Here is a 23,346-nt window from a genome sequence, read left to right as displayed (position 1 = left end):
ATCTATCTTTGGCTTCACTCACTTTTTTCATTACTTCCAGTTCTTAAGCCATTCAGTAAATTTTTATTTCAGACATTTTATGATTCTATTATAGATTTTTTATTTTGTTCTTATTTTTCCCATTTCCCAAGATTTCCTATTGTTTATTCATTGTGAATGTATTTTCCTTTATTTCGTTGTAGCAGCTCCTTTAAAGCTGTTATGTGATAATGGCAACCCCTAACGCATCTTGCAGCTGGCATCTGTTGATTTTCTTTTCTCCTGAGGATGAGTCAAGTTCTTCACCTTTGCAGTTGTTGTTGCATCCTAGCCATCGTGAGTGCTGTGCGGTGTGATTCCCACCCTTCTGCAGCCCTTCTTACTTCACCTGTTCTGTTCCTCATCCCAGTGTCCGTAGTAGCCTGTCTTTCAGAGTCCTACCTACCCTGTACCACTCTCAGGACCATAGATCCCCTTATGACAAATTTCTTTTTTTTTAAACCTTTATTTAATGAATATAAATTTCCAAAGTACAGCTTATGGATTACAATGGCTCCCCCCCCCCATAACTTCCCTCCCACCCTAAACCCTCCCCTTTCCCACTCCCTCTCCCCTTCCATTCACATCAAGATTCATTTTCAATTCTCTTTATATACAGAAGATCAGTTTAGTGTATACTAAGTAAAGATTTCAGCAGTTTGCACCCACATGGTAACATAAAGTAAAAAATACTGTTGGAGTACTATTTATAGCATTAAATCACAATGTACAGCACATTAAGGACAGAGATCCTACATGATATGTTTTAAAAATTGATTAATTTTTCTATGCAATTTCCAATTTAAAACCAAGGGTTTTTTTTTTTCATTTTCAATTATCTTTATAAACAGAAGATCGATTCAGTATATACTAAATAAAGATTTCATCAGTTTGTACCCACACAGAAACACAAAGTGTAAAAATACTGTTTGAGTACTAGTTATAGCATTACTTCACATTGGACAACACATTAAGGACGGATCCCACATGAGACGTAAGTACACAGTGACTCCTGTTGCTGACTTAACAATTTGACACTCTTGTTTATGGCGTCAGTAATCTCCCTAGGCTCTGGTCATGAGTTGCCAAGGCTATGGAAGCCTTTAGGATTTGCCGACTTCGATCTTATTCCAACAGGGTCATAGTCAAAGTGGAAGTTCTCTCCTCCCTTCAGAGAAAGGTACCTCCTTTTTTGATGGCCCCATTCCAAACATGAGGAACTCACCCTGGGTTAACAACTCCCTTTGTGTCTTAACCATGTTTTCGTTTATCTCTGGAGCCCTCAAGTTGGGCTCATCTTGATTTTGCCCAGACTTTAAAGTTGTCCTCTCTGGGAGATTTTTCAGACACTTACTCCTTCAAGCTAGAAACAGAGTTGCAGCTAGGAATGATTTTTTTTTTCCAATTCTTTCTTTTCCTCACTGCTCCTCCAGTACTCCTCCTTCTGCTCCCATGTTGTACAGGTTAGTCCTGTTAGTTATCTAAAAATATATCCCCTTTCTGACCCCTTCTCCCCATTGCCAATGCTCTGCACTCCACTCTATTGTGGGCTTCTACACCATTCTCCTAACACACTTTTCAGCATCCTCTTTGAAGCTGAATTGCTTTATCCTCACTCACAAGCCGGAGGGAGATCAAGTATAAACTGGATACAATATTATCACCCCTTTCCTAATCCAAAGACTGCTTCCAGATCCCATGTGGTCCTGCCAGGCCTGTCTTTGAGAATACATGTGAACCCCTTGTCCCTTAATTTATGCCACACTGACATTCATTCTGTTACTTAAACATACCAGGTTACACCAGCGGATTCTCTGCCAACTCTATCTTTTGTCAAGAATGTTTTCACCAAAAAAAAAAAAAAAAAAAAAAAAAAAAAAAAAAAAAAAAAAAAAAACCTTTTCATCTTTGGGGCCTGGGTCTTTCCCATTGTGAAATATCAGCTCATATGTCATCTCCTCATAAAGGCTTTCCCCAAGTGTACGGTGTGGAATGTTCCTACTCCGTCCGTATCCCCTGAACTAAGCTTCATTTTCTTAACACTTCCATTTTCCAAAATTATTTTACTTGTCTACATATGCCATTTCACTACATAAGACCATAAAATCCATAAGGGCAGAGATCTTTTTTGTCTTGATCAATTTTGTATCTCCATTTCCTAAAAATAGTGCCTGTGACAGAATAGTCATTCAGTAAGTATGTGCTTATTCAATGCTGAGGGGGCTGCCTGGACTTGACATACGACTTCTTGAAATACTAAAATGATTAGACCTCATGATTAAAGAACACAGGGTAGTGCCTTGAGGTTTGTCCCGCAAAGCCACACTGTCGGGGAAGAGCAGGGCAGCAGCGTCCTTCCCCATGAAGGACACCAGAGACAAGTCTCGGTGAACATGTCCGGGTTTGCTCACAGCCACATCCATTTTTAAGAGGCAGGTAGAAGGGGCGTAACTAACTCAGGGGAACACGACCACAAGACAGAACTGATACTGGCACCAATATGCCTCTCCAATCAGCTTGAAGGTCACATAGCTTTCCAGGTGGGCCTGATGGGCCTGGGCCACACCCAGGAGCAGTTTACCTGATTGGCAGAAGGTGAGGTGGGGAGAAATGTGCTTGGACTCATGCTGACTGCTGGGATTGCCCACAGTGGCTCATACTTTTTAGTCAGAAAACCCACTCATTGGCATGTGTGGCGTAGCAATTAAGATGCCCCTTAAACTGTCTACATCACATACATAGTGTCTCGGTTCACATCACAACTCCACTCTCAATTCTAGCCTCCTGCTAATGTAGCTCCTTGGAGGCAGCTAGTGATGGCTCAAGTACATAGGTTCCTTACTGCTCACATGGGAGACATGGATGGAGTTCCTGGCTCCTGACTCTGGTATGGTCCAGCCCAGGCTGTTGCAGGAATTTGGGAAGTAAACCACTGGATAGGAGATCTTCATCTCCTCTCTCACTCTTTCTGTCTCTCTCCCTCTGCCTGTCCCTCTCCCTGTTTCACGTTGTGTGTGTGTGTGTGTGTGTTTCAAATGATTAAAAACAAATTTTAAAATTTAAGACAAAAAAATAAAATATAAGTTCAATGAAAGTTACAGAAAAACAAGAGACATCTGGTATATCCCATTTCTTTAGAGGAAGGAAAATGATATATATTTTAGAGGATTGTGCCACAACTTTGAGAGAGAACATGAAAGAAAAGAACCTGAGAATTCACATTAGCAAGGAAGTTTCAAAACTTTATTCAGATCTTAAGGCTCTATGTGATCTGACTCAACTCTCTCCTACTACTGCCTCAATTCATAGCCAAGTTTCCTTTTCCATGTTATACAGTTTGTAGTCAGGAATTTATAATATGGGTTGTTCTCTTAAAATGTGTGGATGAGATTCAAACTATAGGATGATGGAAGTCAGCAAAAATTTCCATTAACCAAAAATCATTTATTAATTCATTCATTTGTAGAATACTGCCATGTGTAGAGGAAAGGAGAACATTTCAAAGAAACCATTGTTACTGGAGTTGGATGTTTTTCGGGCTTATTCCTTTTCAGTATGGCTTTACCACAGGGTGAGCCCTGTGCTTCTCTGGACCACATGGCACACAGCCTAGACTTATTTCTGGTAACTAGAGCACAGTAGTCACTCCAAACAGGTGCCATGACCAGTACCATTTCTAAACACTGTTCAAAATACAGAAATGATCAAAACAGAAAGGACAGAATAGTGGGAGTTGCAAGAATGAATGCACATACTCACCAGCCCCAAACTCAGCAGATGATATTTTTAAATGAAGCATTGCCACCTCCTTGACAAAATATTTGCAAAGTGTGATCCAATTGCTGTCAGTGAGTGGTTCTCAAATAGACTATTATATGGTCAAAAGAATTTAGGAAAGTTGAGTGCAAAATAATTCAACAATCTTGTATCCTGCAAATTTCCATTTATGTAGAAAACCCTTCACCAGATCCCCTAGTCATCTGTTATTTGAACCTTTCTGTGTCGGACAATATTCTAAAAATCTGTAAATAGGCTGTCTCTGTATGACAACTTCCCCCACAAGAGAAAATGTTCTAGCTTTTTTACACAGGGTTATTGCCATCTTTAAATAGTTCATGAATCAATAAGCTGTGTATGGCTTTAGAGTATGCTTTTAGGGACAGCAGAGGTCATTTATTATCAACTAAATGTACATCATTTTATGCTCATTATTTATATTTAGATTTTTAAAAACTTCATTGAGGTCTAATCAATAGACTATGGATTTAAGTTTTAAGTATGTAATCTGTCTTTTTGTAAAAGATGAGATACAAAATGGATTATTCCATCTGTAATTTTAAGTTATATAATGTATGTAGAAAATCTTAGTTTTTTAACATGCCACAGTTATTAAATTTATGTGAACTATTTAAATTTTGAAAATGGAGCCAAAATAATCTAAAATAAAATATCATGCAAGAAACTTAAATCCAAATTTGGAAAATAATTAAAAACCTCCTAAAATGGTAACAAGAAAAAATTCAATTATTACATTTTAATGTAAAATTTAATTTAAATACAATTGCAATACCTGATATATAAATTTTGAAGAATTTAGGTATATTTAAATTTAAATATGTGTTATATTAACATTCACAAAAATATTTTATACCAAAAAAGTAAAAATGAGTTAAAATTAAATGTTATTTTAAAACATTAATTTGTAAATGCCTACAAAGTCATTCCTCTATTGTGAATACAAATTTTTTAAATATTTGTCTACATTAATGAGAATGAGGTAGTAAAACTACAGTGAAATGGTTGCTGTATGAATACTAAGCTCTAGGGGATGCTTTTTCCTTGTCCCTTCATTATTACAATTATATTAGTTTGGAAAATATAAATAATGGAGAGAAAATTACTTTTTAAATGGCTTTATATATATTTCAAACTTTATTTATTTGAAAAGCAGAATTATGGGGTCCGTGGACACAGGGAAAGAGAGAGATCTTCCATCTGCTGGTTCACTTCCCCCAGATTCGCAGAACAATTGGAGCTGAGCCAGGCTGAAGGCAAAAACCCAAAACTGCATCCTGATCTCTTTCATTGGTGGTCAGGATCCAAGCACTTGAGCCATGATCTGCTTCCTCCCAGGTTGTGCATTAGCTGGGAACTGGATCAGAAGCAGAGATGGGATTTGACCCCAGACACTTAATATGGGATACGGACATCTCAGAATTGGCTTAACCCACCGTGCCACCACAGCTGCCCAGGTTTTATTTATTTATTTATTAAGATTTGTTGGCTTATTTGAAAGACAAGGTAACAGAGAAGGTGAAGAAAGAGAGAGAGAAAGAGAGAGAGAGACAGAGAGAGAGAGATGAAGAAAGACAGATCTTCCATCTGCTGGTTCACTGCCCAAATGCCTCTAACCAATAAAGTTAGGCCAGCACAGTCAGGAGCCAACAACTCCATACAAATCTCCCAGATGGGTGGCAATGACTCAATTACCTGAGCTGTCATCCCCTGCTTTCCAGGGTTTGTGTTACCAGAAAAAGCTGGATTGGAAGCAGAGGTAGGACTTCAGACTAGAAACTCTGATATGGGATGCAGGTGTCTCAAGCCAAAGCTTAACTCACTACACCATACCACCTGCTTCAAGTTTTATATTTTTATGGACTGTCATTTGTTTTTAAAAAAAAAAAAAAGTACCAAAATGCAGAGGGCATACGGTTTGGTAGTTTTCTGAAAGGACACAAAATTGAAAGCTTGAACCAGGTTGAGAGCTTTTATAAGCAGAAAGTTAATTGTAAAGCTAACAAGTACACTTTTTCAATTAGCTTAAAAGCAGATGTCTAATATAACTTTTAGGGGGATGAAAACATTTTTCTCAGGCATGGCTGATAAATATCAGAAAGAATCAAATACAAATAGATCAAGCTTGCATTTGATTACTGAGATAATTGCTTGGCCAAGAGCAAACTTCACAAAAGCAGACTCAACTGTCACCAAGTTCTTAATTTACTATTACAGTTTCTGATTTGGATTAAATATGTTACTGGCAAGTCATTTCATCTCCAGAAGGATGATAACCTACTCAAAAAGTGATGCTTTTAGTTCTATTATCAGTAGTTTGAAAACGAGTTCCACCAAATTTAATGTGTATTAATGGGAGAGCAAAATAGGGTATAATGTAATTTTGTTAATATTCATAAGCATGTATAGTTCTTAGTAACTGTGCTTTGTATTTGTAGACTTGTCTCTTTGGTGATTTCATTTTAAAAGTTAAATCTAATTTTATTATATGAAAATACTACAAGATAACAATCAACCTAATAAATATTATTGCCTGCCTATTATTTGCAGTGTCCGAAATACTATGTGCTTACAAAGCTACATACGACAAATATACTGATCTCTTATTGCTACAATCTAGTTAGAGCATCAGACCATAAAGGCATGAGGTATTAAATGAAAACTGAGACTCACCAAAGAACAATATAGTGATTAATATCCAAATGGAGAAGCAAGGCTATTTTAGCAAGAAGAATGGCCTTACGTGAAATAAACACAAATAATGAAGAAGAATATGCAATTAATTGCCAACTGGATGATCATGACATTTTTTAAAGGATTTATTTGTTTGTTTGAAAGGTAGAACACCAGTGATAGAGAGAAATACACATACCCTGAGAGAAAGAGAGATTTTCTATGTGCAGGTTCACTCCTGAAATGGCCGCAAACAGCCTGGGTAGGGCAGGCTGAAGCCAGAGCCAGGAACTCTATCCTGGTCTCCCTCATGGGTGGCAGGGGCCCAAGTACTTGGGCCAACCTACACTGCTTTCATAGCAGAAAGCTGGATCAGAAGCAGCACAGCCAGAACTTGAACCAGAACCCTGATACAGGATGCCATGTTGTAAGCTGTGACTTAAGCCCCTGCACCAAGGTGCCAGCCACAATCATGAAAATTGTAATCAAAGGAATAGTATAGAACTCAGAATGAACAATGCAAGATTAGATGAAACTGTCTGAGAAGAATGAAGATACTGAAATAAGAGAGATAATACTGGAAAGAGGGCACTTGTAGACCCTGTGTTACTATCTCCCTGTTAAGTATTGAATTAAAAATGTTCTCCCTTTGGATAGGCATTGTGACAGAGCAGGTTAAGCTACAGAATAGTGAAGTGCAGGTTCAAATTCTAGCTGTTCCACTTGTGATCCAACTTCCTGATAATGCATAGTGATAAGCAGAGGTTGATGGTCCAAGTGCTTGAGCCCTTGCCACCCACATGGGAGACCCAGGTAGAATTTGGGACTTTTGGCCTAAGTCTAGCCCAGACCTGGCTACTACTGACATTTGAGGACTGAACCAGCAAGTGGAAGATATCCCTCTTTCTGTCTTTCTTTCTTTCTCTTTCTCCCTCTGTGTGTGTGTGTGGGGGGGGGGGGGGCGGGCAGTGTTCCTCATTCCCTCTTTTTCTTTCAAGTAGATGAAAGTAAATTTAAAATACACATTAAAATGTTTTGCCTATAAAAAATGTACTTGATTTCTGGAAAGCTGTTTTGATTTCTAGAAATGCAAAAATAGATGCACTTTAGTTTTATAATAGTTAATATCATTTTATTTGTGGGCCCGTAGCAAGCATTAGGCAAAGAGCATAAATAAGAACTCTTACTTCCCAATAAATGCTAAATGAATGTTCAGAGCAGTTGTCATTCACCAAGCAAATGGGATGGCCAGGAGTTTATCCCAAGTCTAGTTAGACTATTCCCTGGTGCTGTGGCTCCTACTTGCTAATATGTGCCTGGCAGTGGGCTAAACACTTCACATGTGTGCCTTACATTGATTGTGTTCAGTCAGTTTTGTTCATCAGCATTTTAGGAAAACTAAGGTTTAGAGACTTGTAGTAATAAAAATGATGAGCTTCACGACTTTAACACCAGACCCGTAAATGTCACATAACCAGTAGGACATATTTTATGTGAAAGATTTTGTGGCATTTAAAAGCATAGATTTTTGTCGTGACTGACATAGTTTTAAAGATAATTGAAACTTGTGCGATTCAGCATAATGATGTGCCTCCAAATAAGTCACTTTCTGTGGGATTTTATATAGTAATCAATTTTTGAAGTCTTATTGGGGAAGAACTTTTGATTATACTTTCTAAAAATATTTAAGCCTATTAACCATAGCAGTAATTATTAAGATGAAAAAATGCTTGCTTTCTTCAAGTGGGATAATTGCTCTTTAGAATTAGATGCTTTACAAGTAATTTTACAATTTTGTTAATTAAGATTAAAGTCCTTATTTCTGCCCTAAAATTACTTTAAACTGAGAGTCTAGCTCTACAGAAAGGGGAAAAAAGGAGGGTGTGATAAGCTCAAAATGCTTTGTGTGTATGCTGTTACCCAAAAAAAAAAAAAAAAAAAGTGCTGAGTCAGAATAGCTGATTAAAGGTGCAAAGACAAAGAGTGAAAATGCAATTCAGTATGTACTGACCTTATGATAATAGAAAGCTTATTGACTGAAGCTTAAAAAAAAAAAAAAAAAAAAAAAACTTCTCCACTTTCAGCCCTGCCTCCTATTTCAAAATATTGGAGCCGTTTTTCCCCACAGTGTTTGTAAAGTGAAGAAGTAAATTAAGTGGACTGAATCATCCCTTAAACTTGTTGAAGATTAAAAGCCTTTCATTCACTCCAAAAGTCCTTCTTTCAGGGTCACAGCTGGTACTTAAAAGCCATGGTAGGAAATGACTTGACAGTGCCTTAATAGGGTGACTTTTCCTCTTAACTTCCAGAACCACTACTCCACTATTCTCTTTGGACACTCAAATCCTTTCTTTCTTCCTCCTCTATTAGTTGAGATTCAAATTTTACAGAGATTGTAAATAAATATTTAGTAAAATGGAGCCAAGTTTCATCAACAACTTAAATAGCTGTTTTTATGTTTTGCAATAACATAAAGAACATGAATAGATGCTTGTGGACTTATTTTTCTCATCTGTCATTTTTACATTGAAAACTACAACTTAAAAGACTATAAAACCGGCTGGCGCCATGGCTCAATAGGCTAATCCTCCACCTGCAGCACCAGCACCCCAGGTTCTAGTCCTGGTCAGGGCACTGGATTCTGTCCCAGTTGCTCCTCTTCCAGTCCAGCTTTCTCTCTGTCTTTCTCTCTAACTGTCCACTCTGCCTGTAAAAAAAAAAAAAAAAAAAGACTATAAAGCCACTTTATCCCTTAAGATACCAGAAAATAAAAAAAGACAGCTAAATATTATTTTTTCTCAAAAAATAAACTACTATCCCTGAAGAAAACAAAATAAAAAGCAAATTGAAGAATCAACATTCACTATTGTTATCAGGAGACCTTTCATTCTGCACTGTTCCCTCCCCTCCGCCACACACACACACACACACATATCTCTTATAAGCCCTCTTATATGATCATTTATTTTAAGGAAGAATGAAGATTTCCTCTTGACTGATTTGCTCTTTATCAAATGGAAATGCCTCACCTTCACATTTATGCTACAAATATACCTACCTTTAAAAATTACCAGATAACATTCACATGATTTTTTTGAAGTTTATTGTGGAATAAGCTAGGAGTTTTTGTGGTGTATTTTAGGTCTAGAAGTTTAACTTTTCATGTTATGTAACTAAGATCATATTATCACACATTAAATGGTACTACCTTTTCCTGTTTCCCGTGAGTAAATAAATTAGGAACAAATGTGATCCCAAGAAATAAAATGTATTGCTGTTGCAGTAAACAGTACAGAGGAAGAAGAAGACAGAAAATAAAAATGACAAAAAGGGCCGGCGCCATGGCTTAACAGGCTAATCCTCCGCCTTGCGGCGCCAGCACACCCGGTTCTAGTCCCAGTTGGGGCGCCGGATTCTATCCTGGTTGCCCCTCTTCCAGGCCAGCTCTCTGCTATGGCCCGGGAAGGCAGTGGAGGATGGCCCAAGTGCTTGGGCCCTGCACCCCATGGGAGACCAGGAGAAGCACCTGGCTCCTGCCTTCGGATCAGCGAGATGCGCCGGCCGCAGAAGCCATTGGAGGGTGAACCAGCAGCAAAAAGGAAGACCTTTCTCTCTGTGTCTCTCTCTCTCTCGCTATCCACTCTGCCTGTCAAAAAAAAAAAAAAAAAAAAAAAAAAAAAGACAAAAAGGAGACTCTTAACAACATACACAAATGTTAGACAGAAGCTAAGTAAAAGCAAGAAAAGCATACTGGAAAAAAAATTATAGACAAAACATTTACTTTTCTACTCTCTTTTTTCCTGTCTTTACCTATTTGATTTGATAAGTAACAAAACTTTTCCTGTATAAAATTTGTCTTGTGCCATCCAAACTACATTGTAATAATAATTCACTTTTCTTTTTTTACCTGAAGCATTATCATTAGTTGGGAATCTTGTTCAATTCACATACTTGCATTAATCACTGTCTCCATCTAATGTGAATCCAAAATGTTTCAGAGTTTGTCAAGAATCGTAATTCATAAGTACTCCCTTCTGACATGCATGGGAATGAAGAATATGGCTAAAAAATTGAAATGCATCCCCAATGGTATATTTGGAATCCTGTCTTTCCTTACAGATTCTGTAATCATGTAGAGAGGAAACAAACTACACTGGATTAAAAACACATTGGGGCTGGAGAGTAGGATTTGACTTTTTGCTTTAGACTCTACAGTATCAGAATGTGATAGCACACTTTGGAAGGCAGAAATAAATGCAGGTTTTTAGGATTCTTTGTCAATCAATTTGTCATTTAAATGACCAAGTACAATGCACAATCCTAGTTACAGAGTATTGGAAGAGTGTCAGAGAAGACCTTGGGGGCTGTGCTCAGTAATAATCACTTAAGAGATGCATCAGATGTGTATGTTTAGATACATCATTTGTCTAAGAGCCCATACGGTGCACACAGGTCCTTACAGCACTGAGTTAATTTATGTTGCTGGGAATCGACCAAATAAGACACAAGATGTCTTTAATTTTAAAAATACTATTGATCTTTATTTTGGAGGAGAACTAAGAGCCAGTAAATACTGACTTCCTCTTTGCAACGTATTTTTCAATCACATTTCGTTGCATATCCTCATCTGTATGCTCATACATTCACTGATGCAGTAACCTGGTTCCCCTGTTTTCATTACTGCATCTCATCTTTCTTTATTAGCATTTATCAAAACTTCTAAGTTTGACTCTTATGAAACTGAAAACTATACAAAAACAGGAGTCATGTTGGTTTAGTCACCCATGCAAACCTAATATTTAGCCTGTGACCTAGCTCATATTAAGTACACAGTTAATGTTTTTTGGAAAATGAATCAATATGGATGAGCATTGTGGCACAGTGCATTAAGCCACTGCCTGTGATGCCAGCATCCCATATGAGTATCAGGTTCGTATCCCAGTTGCTCCACTTCCAATCCAACTCCTTAATAATGCACCTGTGAAAGCAGCAGCAGATGGCCCATGTAATTGGGCCCCTGCCACCCATATCGGACACCTGGATGAAGTGCCTTGCTTCAGCCTGGCCCAGTCAGCTATTGTGGCTATCTGGGGAATGAACCTGCAGATGAAAGGTCCCTCTCTCTCTCTCTCTCTCTCTCTCTCTCTCCCTCTCCCCCCCTCCCTCACTTTCCCCCTCTCTCCTCCCCACCAACAATGCTTTTAAATAAATCTTTGAAACAACTGAATGCACTTTGTATATATAGCATGTTGCATATTTCACAGTGATTATATTCATCCAGAGTAATTAGGTCTGGTTAGAAAAAGGTAACAAACAGTTATGCCGGTTCTTTCAGTTTAGTATCTTAAAGATAGTCCATCTTCTTGGTTGTTTGCCTTACCGTTAGAAAGCCTGCAGCATGAACCAAGAAGTCAGACTGCCTGAGGACACATACTTCTCTGCCACCAACTAGTTGCTTGGTCACAGATACATTGCTCAACTGCTGTAGGCCTCTGTTTCTTCATCTATGAAGTGGATTAATGATAGTAGTTAGCTCAAATGGAATTAATGAAAAATAAATGAGTTGATAAATATAAATTATTAGAAATATCTAGAGCATAATTAAGTTCTCAGTAAATTTTGACCCTTCTATAATTATTGTAGGAACTTACCAAATTCTTGGATTGGATTATACTGCAGTGACAATCAACCTGCAAATCTCAGTAGCTCAATTAAAAAAAAAAAAAAAAAGAAATTGTTCATTCACTGTACAAGCCCAACTGGAATTGCAGGAAAGCTGTGTTCAGTGAAGTCACTCACAAAATGATGGAGAGACTCCATCAATGCCTGTTTTCTTCATTTTTTTTTAAAGATTTATTTATTTATTTGAAAGTCAGAGTTACACAGAAAGAGAAAGAGAGGCATGGGGTGGGGGGTGGTCTTCCATCCACTGGTTCACTCCCCAATTGGCCGCAATACCCAGAGCTACAACGATCCGAAGCCAAGAGCCAGGAGCATCTTCTGGGTCTCCCGTGCGGGTGCAGGGGCCCAAGGACTTGGGTCATCTTCTACTGCTTTCCCAGGCCATAGCAGAGAACTGGATCGGAAATGAAGCAGCCAGGACTCAAACCGGTGCCCATATAGGATACCTGTACTGCAGGTGCGGCTTTACCCACTACGTCACAGTGCCGGCCTCCTGTTTTCTTCATTCTTACAGTGGAAGGAAGGAAACATGGAAGATTGTATACTGACTGTTAGGACTTTTATCTGGAAGTCTGTCTCTTCTGCTCACATTTTATTGGCTGAAAGAAATCACTTCAGCATGCCTAATTTCAGAGGCTGAAGTTCAGTTCTACAATGTGTCCAGAAGGAGGCAGCAACTTTTAACTGTCAGTCTGCCCATCAGAATGTGTGTTTTTGTTTGATCCTTGTGGAATTAGAATTCATGCGCAGGGGCTGGTGCTGTGGCGCAACAGGTTAAAGCCCTGGCCTTAGCGCCGCCGGCATCCCATATGGGCGCTGGTTCTAGTCCTGGCTGCTCCTCTTCCAATCCAGCTCTCTGCTATGGCCTGAGAAAGCCAAAATCCTTGGGCCCCTGCAGACCCAGAAGAAGCCCCTGGCTCCTGGCTTTGGATCGGCACAGCTCCGGCAGTTGCAACCATCTGGGGAGTGAACCAGCGGATGGAAGACCTCTCTGTCTGTACCTCTCTCTGTAACTTTTTCAAATAAATAAAATAAATCTTAAAAAAAAGAAAATTCAATAATAACTCTTTAAAAAAACAAGAACTCATGTGCAAAAGTCCTTACCTCAATGATTACCACTAATTACCACTAATTCATTAACATCTGATGAGGGCCTTAATGCTGCATCATCCCATGGCAGAATACACAAGGACACGGAAGAGAGAAAGCAAGAAGGGCACATTCATCCTTTTAGCATGAACCTTCTCCCATGATAACTGACCCCCTTCTGTGATAATTGTATTAATCTGTTCTTAATTAATTTTTAAAGATTCTGTCAGTGCCATTGTGATTTTTTTTTTAAGATTTTATTTATTTTGGGGCCCACGCCATGGCTCACTTGGTTAATCCTCTGCCTGCGGCGCCAGCATTCCACATGGGCACCAGATTCTGTCCCGGTTGCTGCTCTTCCAGTCCAGCTCTCTGCTGTGGCCCAGGAAGGCAGTGGAGGATGGCCCAAGTGCTTGGGTCCTGCACCAGCATGGGAAACCAGGAGGAAGCACCTGGCTCCTGGCTTCGGATCGGTGTAGCTCCAGCTGTAACGGCCATTTGTGGGGTGAACCAATGGAAGGAATACCTTGCTCTCTGTCTCCCTCTCACTGTCTGTAAATTTATCTCTCAAATAAATAATTTTTTTTTTTTTATTATTTGACAGATAGAGTTAGACAGTGAGAGAGAGAGCAAGGTCTTCCTTCTGTTGGTTCACTCCCCACATGGCCACAACGGCCAGAGCTATGCCTATATGAAGCCAAGAGCCGGAACCAGGTGTTTCTTCCCGGTCTCCCACTTGGGTTCAGAGGCCCAAACACTTGGGCCATCTTCTACTGCTTTCCCAGGCCTTAGCAGAGAGCTAGATTGGAAGAGGAGCAGCCCACATGGCACCTCTGTTCCTCATGTCTGGCGCCACAGGCAGAGGATTAACCTACTGTGCCACTGTGCCGGCCCCCTGTTGTGATCTTTTTACATTCTGTTTGAGATCTTACATATTCTGGGTGTGTCAAGTACTTTTAGATTGAACCTAGATATTTTCTTGTTATGCTCTGAGATAATGTTATCTCATGCAAATTTTCTGTTTAATTGATCTTCTCTAACATTGCTCCACTGCCTCATTATTGCCAGGTGGAACTAGACATCTGGGTTCCTCACTTGGCTTTCATTTAAACCCACAGAGTGTGGTGGAGATTCCTCCACAGTGCTTGGTAGAGATGAAAGATCCACCAGTAGGGTTGGCCTCATTACTTGCAGTCAGTGGTTACAGTTTTGAATCTCCCCTACACTTCTTCCAACATAATAACCCTAGTGGAGAAGGACAGGGCTGCCTCATTACTTCCAGCAGGGGCTGCTCTCCAGGTTGTCTACATGGTCCCCACTGATTGATTGGGGGAGGACACCTTGTTACCAGCCAGCGGAGATGGAAGTCCTGACTCCCTGTTTGACCTTCCCCTATACCGCCGCAGTGAAGGTGAGGTGGTACCTCATTACACTGTCATGAGGGTACACATCTGGCCTCCCCACTTATCCTTTGCTGGTGTGGATGGGATAGGGTCACAGAATTTCTGTGAGATTTGGCTGGAATACAGTAGTTGTTGTCTAAAAGTTTTCTGTGTTAGTATGCAGATCAGTTTTGTGTGTGTTGGCTCGAGAGAACAGGTTTGTGTCTGGGCCTACTTTTGTTTAAACCTTTGGGCTCCTGGCCTCTTTGTCTCCATTGTTCCTTGAGTCCTGAGACCACTAGCCAGTCTGCCCTCTCTTCACCATTCAAAGTCCTCTTATGTTTGTTTTATGTAAGATGTCCAGAATTGCTCAGTTACACTTAACAGGAAGAAAGGGGAAAGTAGGTATTTTATGCTAAAAATGTTGAGATCCCTTTAGATCTCTGATCTCGCCTGATATAAATGATCCCTCCTCATTTACTTAATTTTAATTAAGGAAAATTATTACAGCAAGAGTATAGCATAGTCTTTCTTAAACCCCTGAGGTTAGTCTATATTTGTAAGGAGAGAGGTCATCCTATTTTAAATTAGTAACAGTGATACATTGTTTATTATAATTACGAGGTAATTATTATTTTAACAGAAAAAATATTATAATTTTGATATACAGAAAAAAGTATGCTCAAATGCTTTTAATTTTAATGCTTTTTAGATATCTGATTTTTGTGTTGTTATAATTAAATTATGGGTAACAAAATTATAGAGCCAGAAAATCTAAAATGTTTTTCAAAATTAAATCATTTTTCTCAATGACTATAAATGTCTGGAGATTTTTTGAAGTTAAAAAGTGTTTTAATTACCTCATTGAATATTTACTTAAAACATATTGTATGCCAGATGTTGTGTTAGAGATGCTATGATAAACAAAACATATACAGGTTCTAACTTTATTGATCATAAAACTTTCTTCTACAATAAGATATCAAGTTGAAAAATGAAATAAAATCTTCTGTGAACACATGTTGTGTGTTTTTATGAATAATACTGCTGAGAAAAATTAGAATATTCTCTGTTTAGTATATTACTCCGAATATTATATGCTGGAATGCCAACTTCTCAGACAATGGTATTTACCACTAAATTATATTGAGGTAAATTGAAAACAAAGATTATATCATGAAATGTTCCACTGATATACAATGAACATGTTTTAGTTTCTGAAATATCTTGTGGATTTTTAATATTAGTGTAGCATATAAAAGACAGTGTTACCCAATGATGACCATGATTGCTAATGGTTTATATTAGCTAAAAGCTGTAAAATCATTCAAAGACTCTGTTACTGTTAGAATAATAATTTACCAAGACAATTACCACATACTGGAATATTTTGCAGTTCTAATTCAGTATTATTAATAATGGATAAAATTGCACTTTTCTCAGGTTGCTGTGGGCAGCAGGGAATTATTTCAATGAATATTTCAGCACATTATTTTAATCATTGCTCCACCAAATCCAAATGGGCAATATTTTATACTTCTTAATTCAGTCTACTAAGAAACCATAGTCATTAAATTGCAAACTATTTGTAGTAAGGTCTGTCCTGTGATTTACAAGCCTTGTTAAAAACTGTAAAAGAAAGAAAACTGTGCCATTAATACTTGTAATTTGATGTTGCATTTGTACTAAACTCGCCGTGATTAATGTTTTTAGTAGAAGAAAGAAAAAATTTTAAATTAGCACTTGAGTGTTACAATGCTTAAAATATGAGATGTTACTATTTTTAGATTTGTTCATTTGTAGAAGAAATATATATATGTATGGGCCTATGCGTAAAATATAAATATCAAAAATCATCTTAATTTTCCAATACAACTATAGAAATAAGCTTTAATTTAATGCGAAAAATATATTTCCCATATGCACTGTTATTAATAAGATTATTGTTGTCTTATTTTCACATTCATAGCCAATTGCATGATTTCTGGCGTCTGGATTACTGGGAAGATGATCTTCGTCGAAGGAGACGATTTGTTCGTAATGCATTCGGCTCCACTCACGCTGAAGCATTGCTCAAAGCTGCAATAGAATATGGTTAGTACTGATGCCTCTTAAACAAAAATTCTTCTGGATATGAGTGACTCATTGTGGTTAATAATTTATTTTTATCACTGGTATTTAATGTTCTCCATGTCATAAGCCAAAAGTATTTTGTTCTGCCTTATCCTTCACTAATGTCAGGTTATACTTAATCACTCCAGTATTTTTCTCACTAGATATACTTAAGACCCTTCAACAGCTTTCTAATCTAAGAGATTAAAGGCTCCACATAGTTGACTACTACCCACCATCCCTTTCAGCGTCAGATGAGAATAAAGTCAATTTCTTTTTCAGTGTTTGCAAACTTTGCTGATCAAAAACTGTGGTGAATAAAATAATATGCCAAATTGTAGTCCTCTAATCAGACATATTTATATTGTGTATAGCATTGTGTGTTATACATATAATGTATACACATATATATGCCGTGTTCATATACATAAATACATGTGATATATTTTTATAAATACACAGGCACATACATACTTGAAATAAATAACTGCAACAGATGTTTTACTAGTACTCTCTTTACTTGGCACTTTGTGTGTTATTCCTACTCTATTCTTTCCAGTTAATAAAAAAAAAAAATACTATTATAGTCTGCTTATTTAAATTCCCAATCTTCCAATGGGTTGCAGATGAAGTTTGAAAAAAGATGGTCCCCTATTTGCAACTATCACACTACAATGAAGCTATTCTCTAACAATGTTAGTGTGCGTGATAGTCCACTAAGAAGTGTACTTAGCGACATGTTTTCTATTACCTGTTTTTAAGAAATTCAATTTGATGTATCATATCAGAATTTTATAATTCACATACACTGATGAAATACCAATAATGAACATTGTCCATATATTTTAGTATATGTGCTGCCGAAGCGAGCACATCGTCCATATATTTTTATTGTTACCTTTATTCTTATAGCTACTTGTATTTTATTATATTAATCTTTATTTACCTAACAGTAGTAAGTGATCCATCTGTTTTAAAATTTACCATAGTTGGTAAATAGTTTACCACAGTTTATATCTTGTAATGGCATTCATATTCTTGATGGATCGAACATGGAAAATGTTTAATTCTAAAAAAAGACAAAATGTGCAAGTTTAAAACATGTCATTCCACTAAGCAATTCATTGATATACATTAGTAAGGCTCAAACATGATCACATTAATATGGTACATTTTAATATGAAACCCTTATACATAAGATAGAAATTACAAGATAACTTTATACAGTGAAATAATCTATGGAAAAAAAGATAAAAGTTACAAAGAAACTTAATACAATAAGAGTAATTATGGAAAAAAAACTGAAAAAAATTGTATTTGAGCTTACCATAGATAATTTCTTTTTTTAAAAAAATCAGTTATTTTTTTATTTAAGAGGCAGAGTTACAGACAGAGAGAAAGAAAGAAAGAAAGGTCTTTCCTCCGTTGGTTCACTCCCCAAATGACCGCAATGGCCAGAGCTGAGCTGAGCCGATCCAAAACTGAGAACCAAGATCATTCTGGTTTTCCACGTAGGTGCAGGGGCCAAAGCACTTGAGCCATGTTGTTCTGTTTTCCCAGCCATTAGCTGGGACCTGGATGGGAAGAGCTGGGACATGAACCAGTACCCATCTGGGATGCTTGTACCACAGGCAGAGGCTTAGCCTACTATGCCACAGTACCAGCTCCAATAATTTCTTTAATCAACTCTAAAGATCAAGAAAGGATTTCAGTAGCCTAAGGATTTGATACTAACTTAAAATTAAGTTGATGATCCTAAAGAAGAGATTCTTAGAAATATTGCCTATTTAGCAGTGGTGTGCTTTAAAACATTAAAGTTATTAAAATTTATTTTATTTATCCAATGATGTAGAATTTTTCACCAATTCATCATGAACTTACCTCATTTGTAATTAGAAATATCTACAGACAATTTGTAACAGAGGTTGGGCTATAGTATATTCTTGATATTGAGTTACCAAAGATTTAATTATATAGGATTTACCTTATACTGCATTCCACATTTTATAGCTTACTTTTAAAAAAATTACAATATCTATTTTTGTTTCTCCTTAAAAATGGATCTTTTTATTTGAATGATTTGTAAAATATTTCTGTTAGTAAGCCAGTGTCAGAGACATCCAGAAAAAAAAAATCTAATCTTTGCCTTTAAAATCTTTCTGAGACTAATAATAATAGTTAACAAATATAGTAATTATTGTTAATGAACTTAAACTAAAAAGTAATGCTCCAGTTTTGAGGCAGATAAGAGGATCAGGTGATACAAAATATTCTCCTGCTTGCCATGAATATATTTTAAAATATGTAGTACTTACAAATTTTAAATTCTAGATCATTGTCAGCATTCAGAACCTATTGTTCTTCTTGAGTTGGATTCTTTGATAAAAGAAAAAGAAGTATGCTTTTATTTTATACATGTTAAGAACAAAATATTCAGAAAATCTACTTGATACCTGTGCTAGAGTTCTTTGATAGTCATTGTTAGGTTAAGGTTGTAGAGTGGAATACAAAGGAGAACTGAACAGTTCTGCCTCCAGACAGAGTTCTGCAGCTTACCTGTTTTCACCTTCATCACTGTCCACATCCACACACTCTGGAAACTGAATAGAGTTGGAACTAAAATATGGAGAACACAGAGAGAGCGAGAGGGAAGCACTCCCTGGAGTGAGAGTGACCCTCAATGTGGCAGTCAACAGTACAGCTCAAACTGCCAAGAGAAAATCTACTGTAGGGTACCTTCTCCCAACCTTGTAGTATGCCCTCTAACCTACATATAAAGTGTTTCTTCAGAAGAAACAGGAAGTAAATGTCAGTAATTATTACCAAGCATTTCACCCAGTGAAAATACATGTTGAAAAAATTAATTGAAAACAGGTTTTGCATATTTTAAAGACAGGTTTCATATTCACGTATTGTCAGAACATCGATATAAAACTTAAAAAAAAAAAAAAGCTCAGTCTGTCATCTGAGCACTCTCTCTGTTATTAAACATTTAAATGAGCCTAAGCATCTGAAAGTCTGGCAGTGTATGGACTAACATCCAAATGACTGAATGTTTTGTATCCTTATATTAAGGATATATTTATAGTAAAAACCCAAAAATTCTTAGCAAGCTTCTAAGCCAAATTGAATTTCAGTATACTCCTCCTATAGTTCAATAATTATAGCATTCTAATTTCCCTATTGTTAAATTCTGTCTTGAAAGTTAAACATTAAATGTACAGAATTCTGCCATTAACTTTGGTCAGAAGTTTCTTATTACATTCTTTTGAATGGTTAGAAACACAGATATGTTATGAATAAAAGAATGTTGTATGTTTGGAACTTTCAGTATGGCTAAAAGTATTTGATTCATGATCAAAGTTTTCAGATTTTTAAACATGTTATATATGAAATTGCTTAAATAAGGAATATTGATATGGTCATTAAAATAATCCCTAGGATTTAAACCACTGGCTGAGTTTAGCTGTATTGGTGAAATAAAAGTGAAGTTTATTTAGCGGCCTTCATGTTTTAATAAAGATAATTTGTGGCACTTGATTTTTCCTGATATCCTAAATTCAGCCAAACATTTTAGATTAACTCATAGTTAAACTTTATATGATGGGAAGGAATATTTAGCCATAATTTGAACTCTTGGCATTATTTTCAGACAATGTTTTGCAATCTCAAAGAAAATATGTTAATAATGATATCTTTAAATGAGCAAATGATCAGAATTGGATATAATTTCAATAAAATAGAGGACAATAATTTTATTTTCATATTTACTTTGAAAAGCTTTCCCTTTGACTTCATTATTAAAACTTTTGGTTGACCTTTTTCAGTTGGAAAATAACCCGTATATTGATGGAGTTTTTCATGCTTTTTAGTAATACTAATGAGTTGAATAATTTATGAGGTTGTCATGTGCAAAAGATTTGGTGTGATTTGATATACTTTCAGCCTCTGGTGTTGGAATGTGATTAATAAAAACCCAGAGGCATGTAATTTTTCCTTGATGTTTAATGTTCTAATTTTGCATGTATTAAATGTGTTACTTAGGTGTTTTCTCATCACAAAATCTCATACAAGTGCAAATTTAATTGACTACCAGGAATTTCACAGACCATAGCAATGGAAGAATATAAGGAAATATTTTAAACTTAATAAACTCTACTTCTGACCTGTAGGGTTTTCTTCATCAGGACACATTAGCTAATGGGGAAATGATTGGAAAAGGAGAAATTTTATGTTGTCTATATATTAAAATAAAACCTGGGCTAGTCAACTTCTGGTACATTTCTAGTGTTTAAACTTTATGGCTGTCAAATAATAGTAAAAAAAAATCTTAATAAGCTTGGTTTCTTTGTTGACTGTCAGTTGTCATTTAGGCCTCTGTTCCCCTTCCATAAGATTACTGTGGAACAATGTTTCATCAAAGCCTCAAATCACCAGCGCCTCCGTGTCCGTGATCAAAGACATCATCTTAAATAGGGCTGATCGGGCGTCGCAGAAGAGGGCAGGCTGCTCAGCCTGAGGAAAAAAAAACATGGAGCAAAGATGACAAAGTTAATCAGTCATTGCTTTGGCAATAAATAATAAGATATGCTGAGAACTGCAAATGAGAACATTCTTAGGTTCCTCAGAGATGTGTCTGCTTAACACCTGATTTATCTAAGCTTGTGAAGCCATCAAGATATGACCTTGATGAATAGAAAGCAGCTCTTTAATGAATCTGGAATTAAATTAGTTCTGATGGTATATGCATGGCTACTATAATGTGCTACTTGCAGTCTTGAAGAAGAGAGGCACTGGAACAAAAAAAATTGGGCAGCAATATAACTATTGAGAAAGTAGCTATCAAATTACTGGACTTCATTTTTTAGAGTTTATTGTTATAACATTTGAAAAAGATGATTTACATAATAACCTATTGTCCGTGTTACATGAAGAATTCAGTAGACCTCTTTATTGTTGTTCATTGATAAGTCAATTTTAGTTGGTATATTTTTAATAGGATGTCCATATTTGGAATGAAATAGATGATCTAGTCATGGTTAAATAATTTATTGAAAAGTTAATGATGTAATTTTTTTTTTTTTAAAGAGCAGGAAAGGAAGACATGCAAGGAAGTGTCTGCCAACTCTTTTTGGTGTCAGTGTCATAGTTTAGTAACATAGGCTTTTCTTCCCCTTTTGGTTTTCATAGTCTCTATATAAATATATTATATAAAAGCTAAGTTATAAGATGTGCTTATAAATTTCATTTTACAAGTATTACAAAGCATTTTTCACATAAATAAATGTTCTAACAAGCATTTCTATGGTGAAGATTCATATTGTTGGCCTAAGATAGCTTCAGAGAAGTCAAGTAACTTTATTAATTTAAAAGCATTTATTGAATAACTTCAGCATGCCATGCTCGTGCCAGACATTGGATTCAGAAATTGAGACAATTTCTGCCTTATAGCAGCACACAGATTAGGGTGGTGGTTCTCATCAGGGCTGGAGGCAGGCGTGCATTATTGCCATCTAATGGGAAGAGACCAGGCATGCCGCTAAAATACCCCACTCCACACTAACTGTTCCCCACAATCACAGTGACAACACTGAAAATCCAGCCCCAAATGTCATTACCACTATTGACAAACTCGGGTATGGTGGAAAGGAATTAACACTTATATAAGGAAAGAGAAAATATTTCCTAAAGGAGCACAGGAAAAACACGAATCGCTGAGCCTACTGTATCTGGGTATGCTCTGTAGAAAGAATTATTTATGAATTGTCTCAAGAAGATTATGAATTGACCAGGTAAACCGGGAAATAAAGGTGGAGGTATATAAAAATTATTAAGACATGGAGCCATAAAGGAACTTAAGTTACTCCTTTAAATGGCCTCAATATTTTAAATTTGATAACAAGTCACTTTGTACTGGTTTTTATTTTAGGTGTTTTGTGTCTTTATATAAAGTAAAAAGCATTTGAGGATCAGAATCAGTAGTTCTATCTATTGCACTTGGAGCAACACGTTAATATAATTCTATGCGCTTATTTCTCAGTTGCTATTTCTTATTTATTGATAATTGATTAATTCAAAGTATAAACATACAATTTAACCTTATCATTTATCAGTTAAGGTAGGAGTTTTCTATAGACTAATTCTAGAAGTATGATATTTTCAAATTCTGACATATGTTTTGTATATTTGCATTTTATTTCCACTTAGAGCAGCAAATGCTGTTAAAGATAAAGTAGTGAAAAAATTATGGACTTATTCCCAGAGTTGCATGGAACTAATTTAAATAACTGTTAATTTAGAATAATTTTTGGTAAAACATATACACAATTTCATTTTTAATAATTATAATACAGCCTGATTAATATTTTCACCAAAATGACTTTAAAATGCTATGGGAGCTCAGTGATGGGGATTGCCTATCTGAAGAAACTATGTTTTAACTGTACTTAAAAGGATGGGTAAAAATTTTCCCAAACCAATGAGTAGGAGGGTGGCATTGTAGACACAGTGAATGTACAACACCAGACAGTATTTTCCAGGAATGGAGAATGGTGCTATATAATGGAACACAGGACAATGAGGAAAGTGGTGTGCC

At 36.5% G+C, this 23,346-nt stretch overlaps 1 protein-coding gene across 5 annotated transcripts in view; it reads left to right on the top strand.

Moving 5' to 3' along the window:
* Window positions 1–23,346, top strand: part of NBEA (neurobeachin) — a 731,002-nt gene that overhangs the window by 464,579 nt on the left and 243,077 nt on the right. For all 5 annotated transcript variants that reach the window (XM_062194378.1, XM_062194375.1, XM_062194377.1 and 2 more), the window contains exon 38: window positions 16,609–16,733. In XM_062194378.1, coding sequence (XP_062050362.1) covers window positions 16,609–16,733 — 125 coding nt within the window. The remainder of the gene's footprint in view (window positions 1–16,608; window positions 16,734–23,346) is intronic.

Source organism: Lepus europaeus, chromosome 6, assembly GCF_033115175.1.
Source record: "Lepus europaeus isolate LE1 chromosome 6, mLepTim1.pri, whole genome shotgun sequence".
Classification (NCBI taxonomy): domain Eukaryota; kingdom Metazoa; phylum Chordata; class Mammalia; order Lagomorpha; family Leporidae; genus Lepus; species Lepus europaeus.
This window is presented reverse-complemented; position numbering and strand designations above follow the sequence as displayed.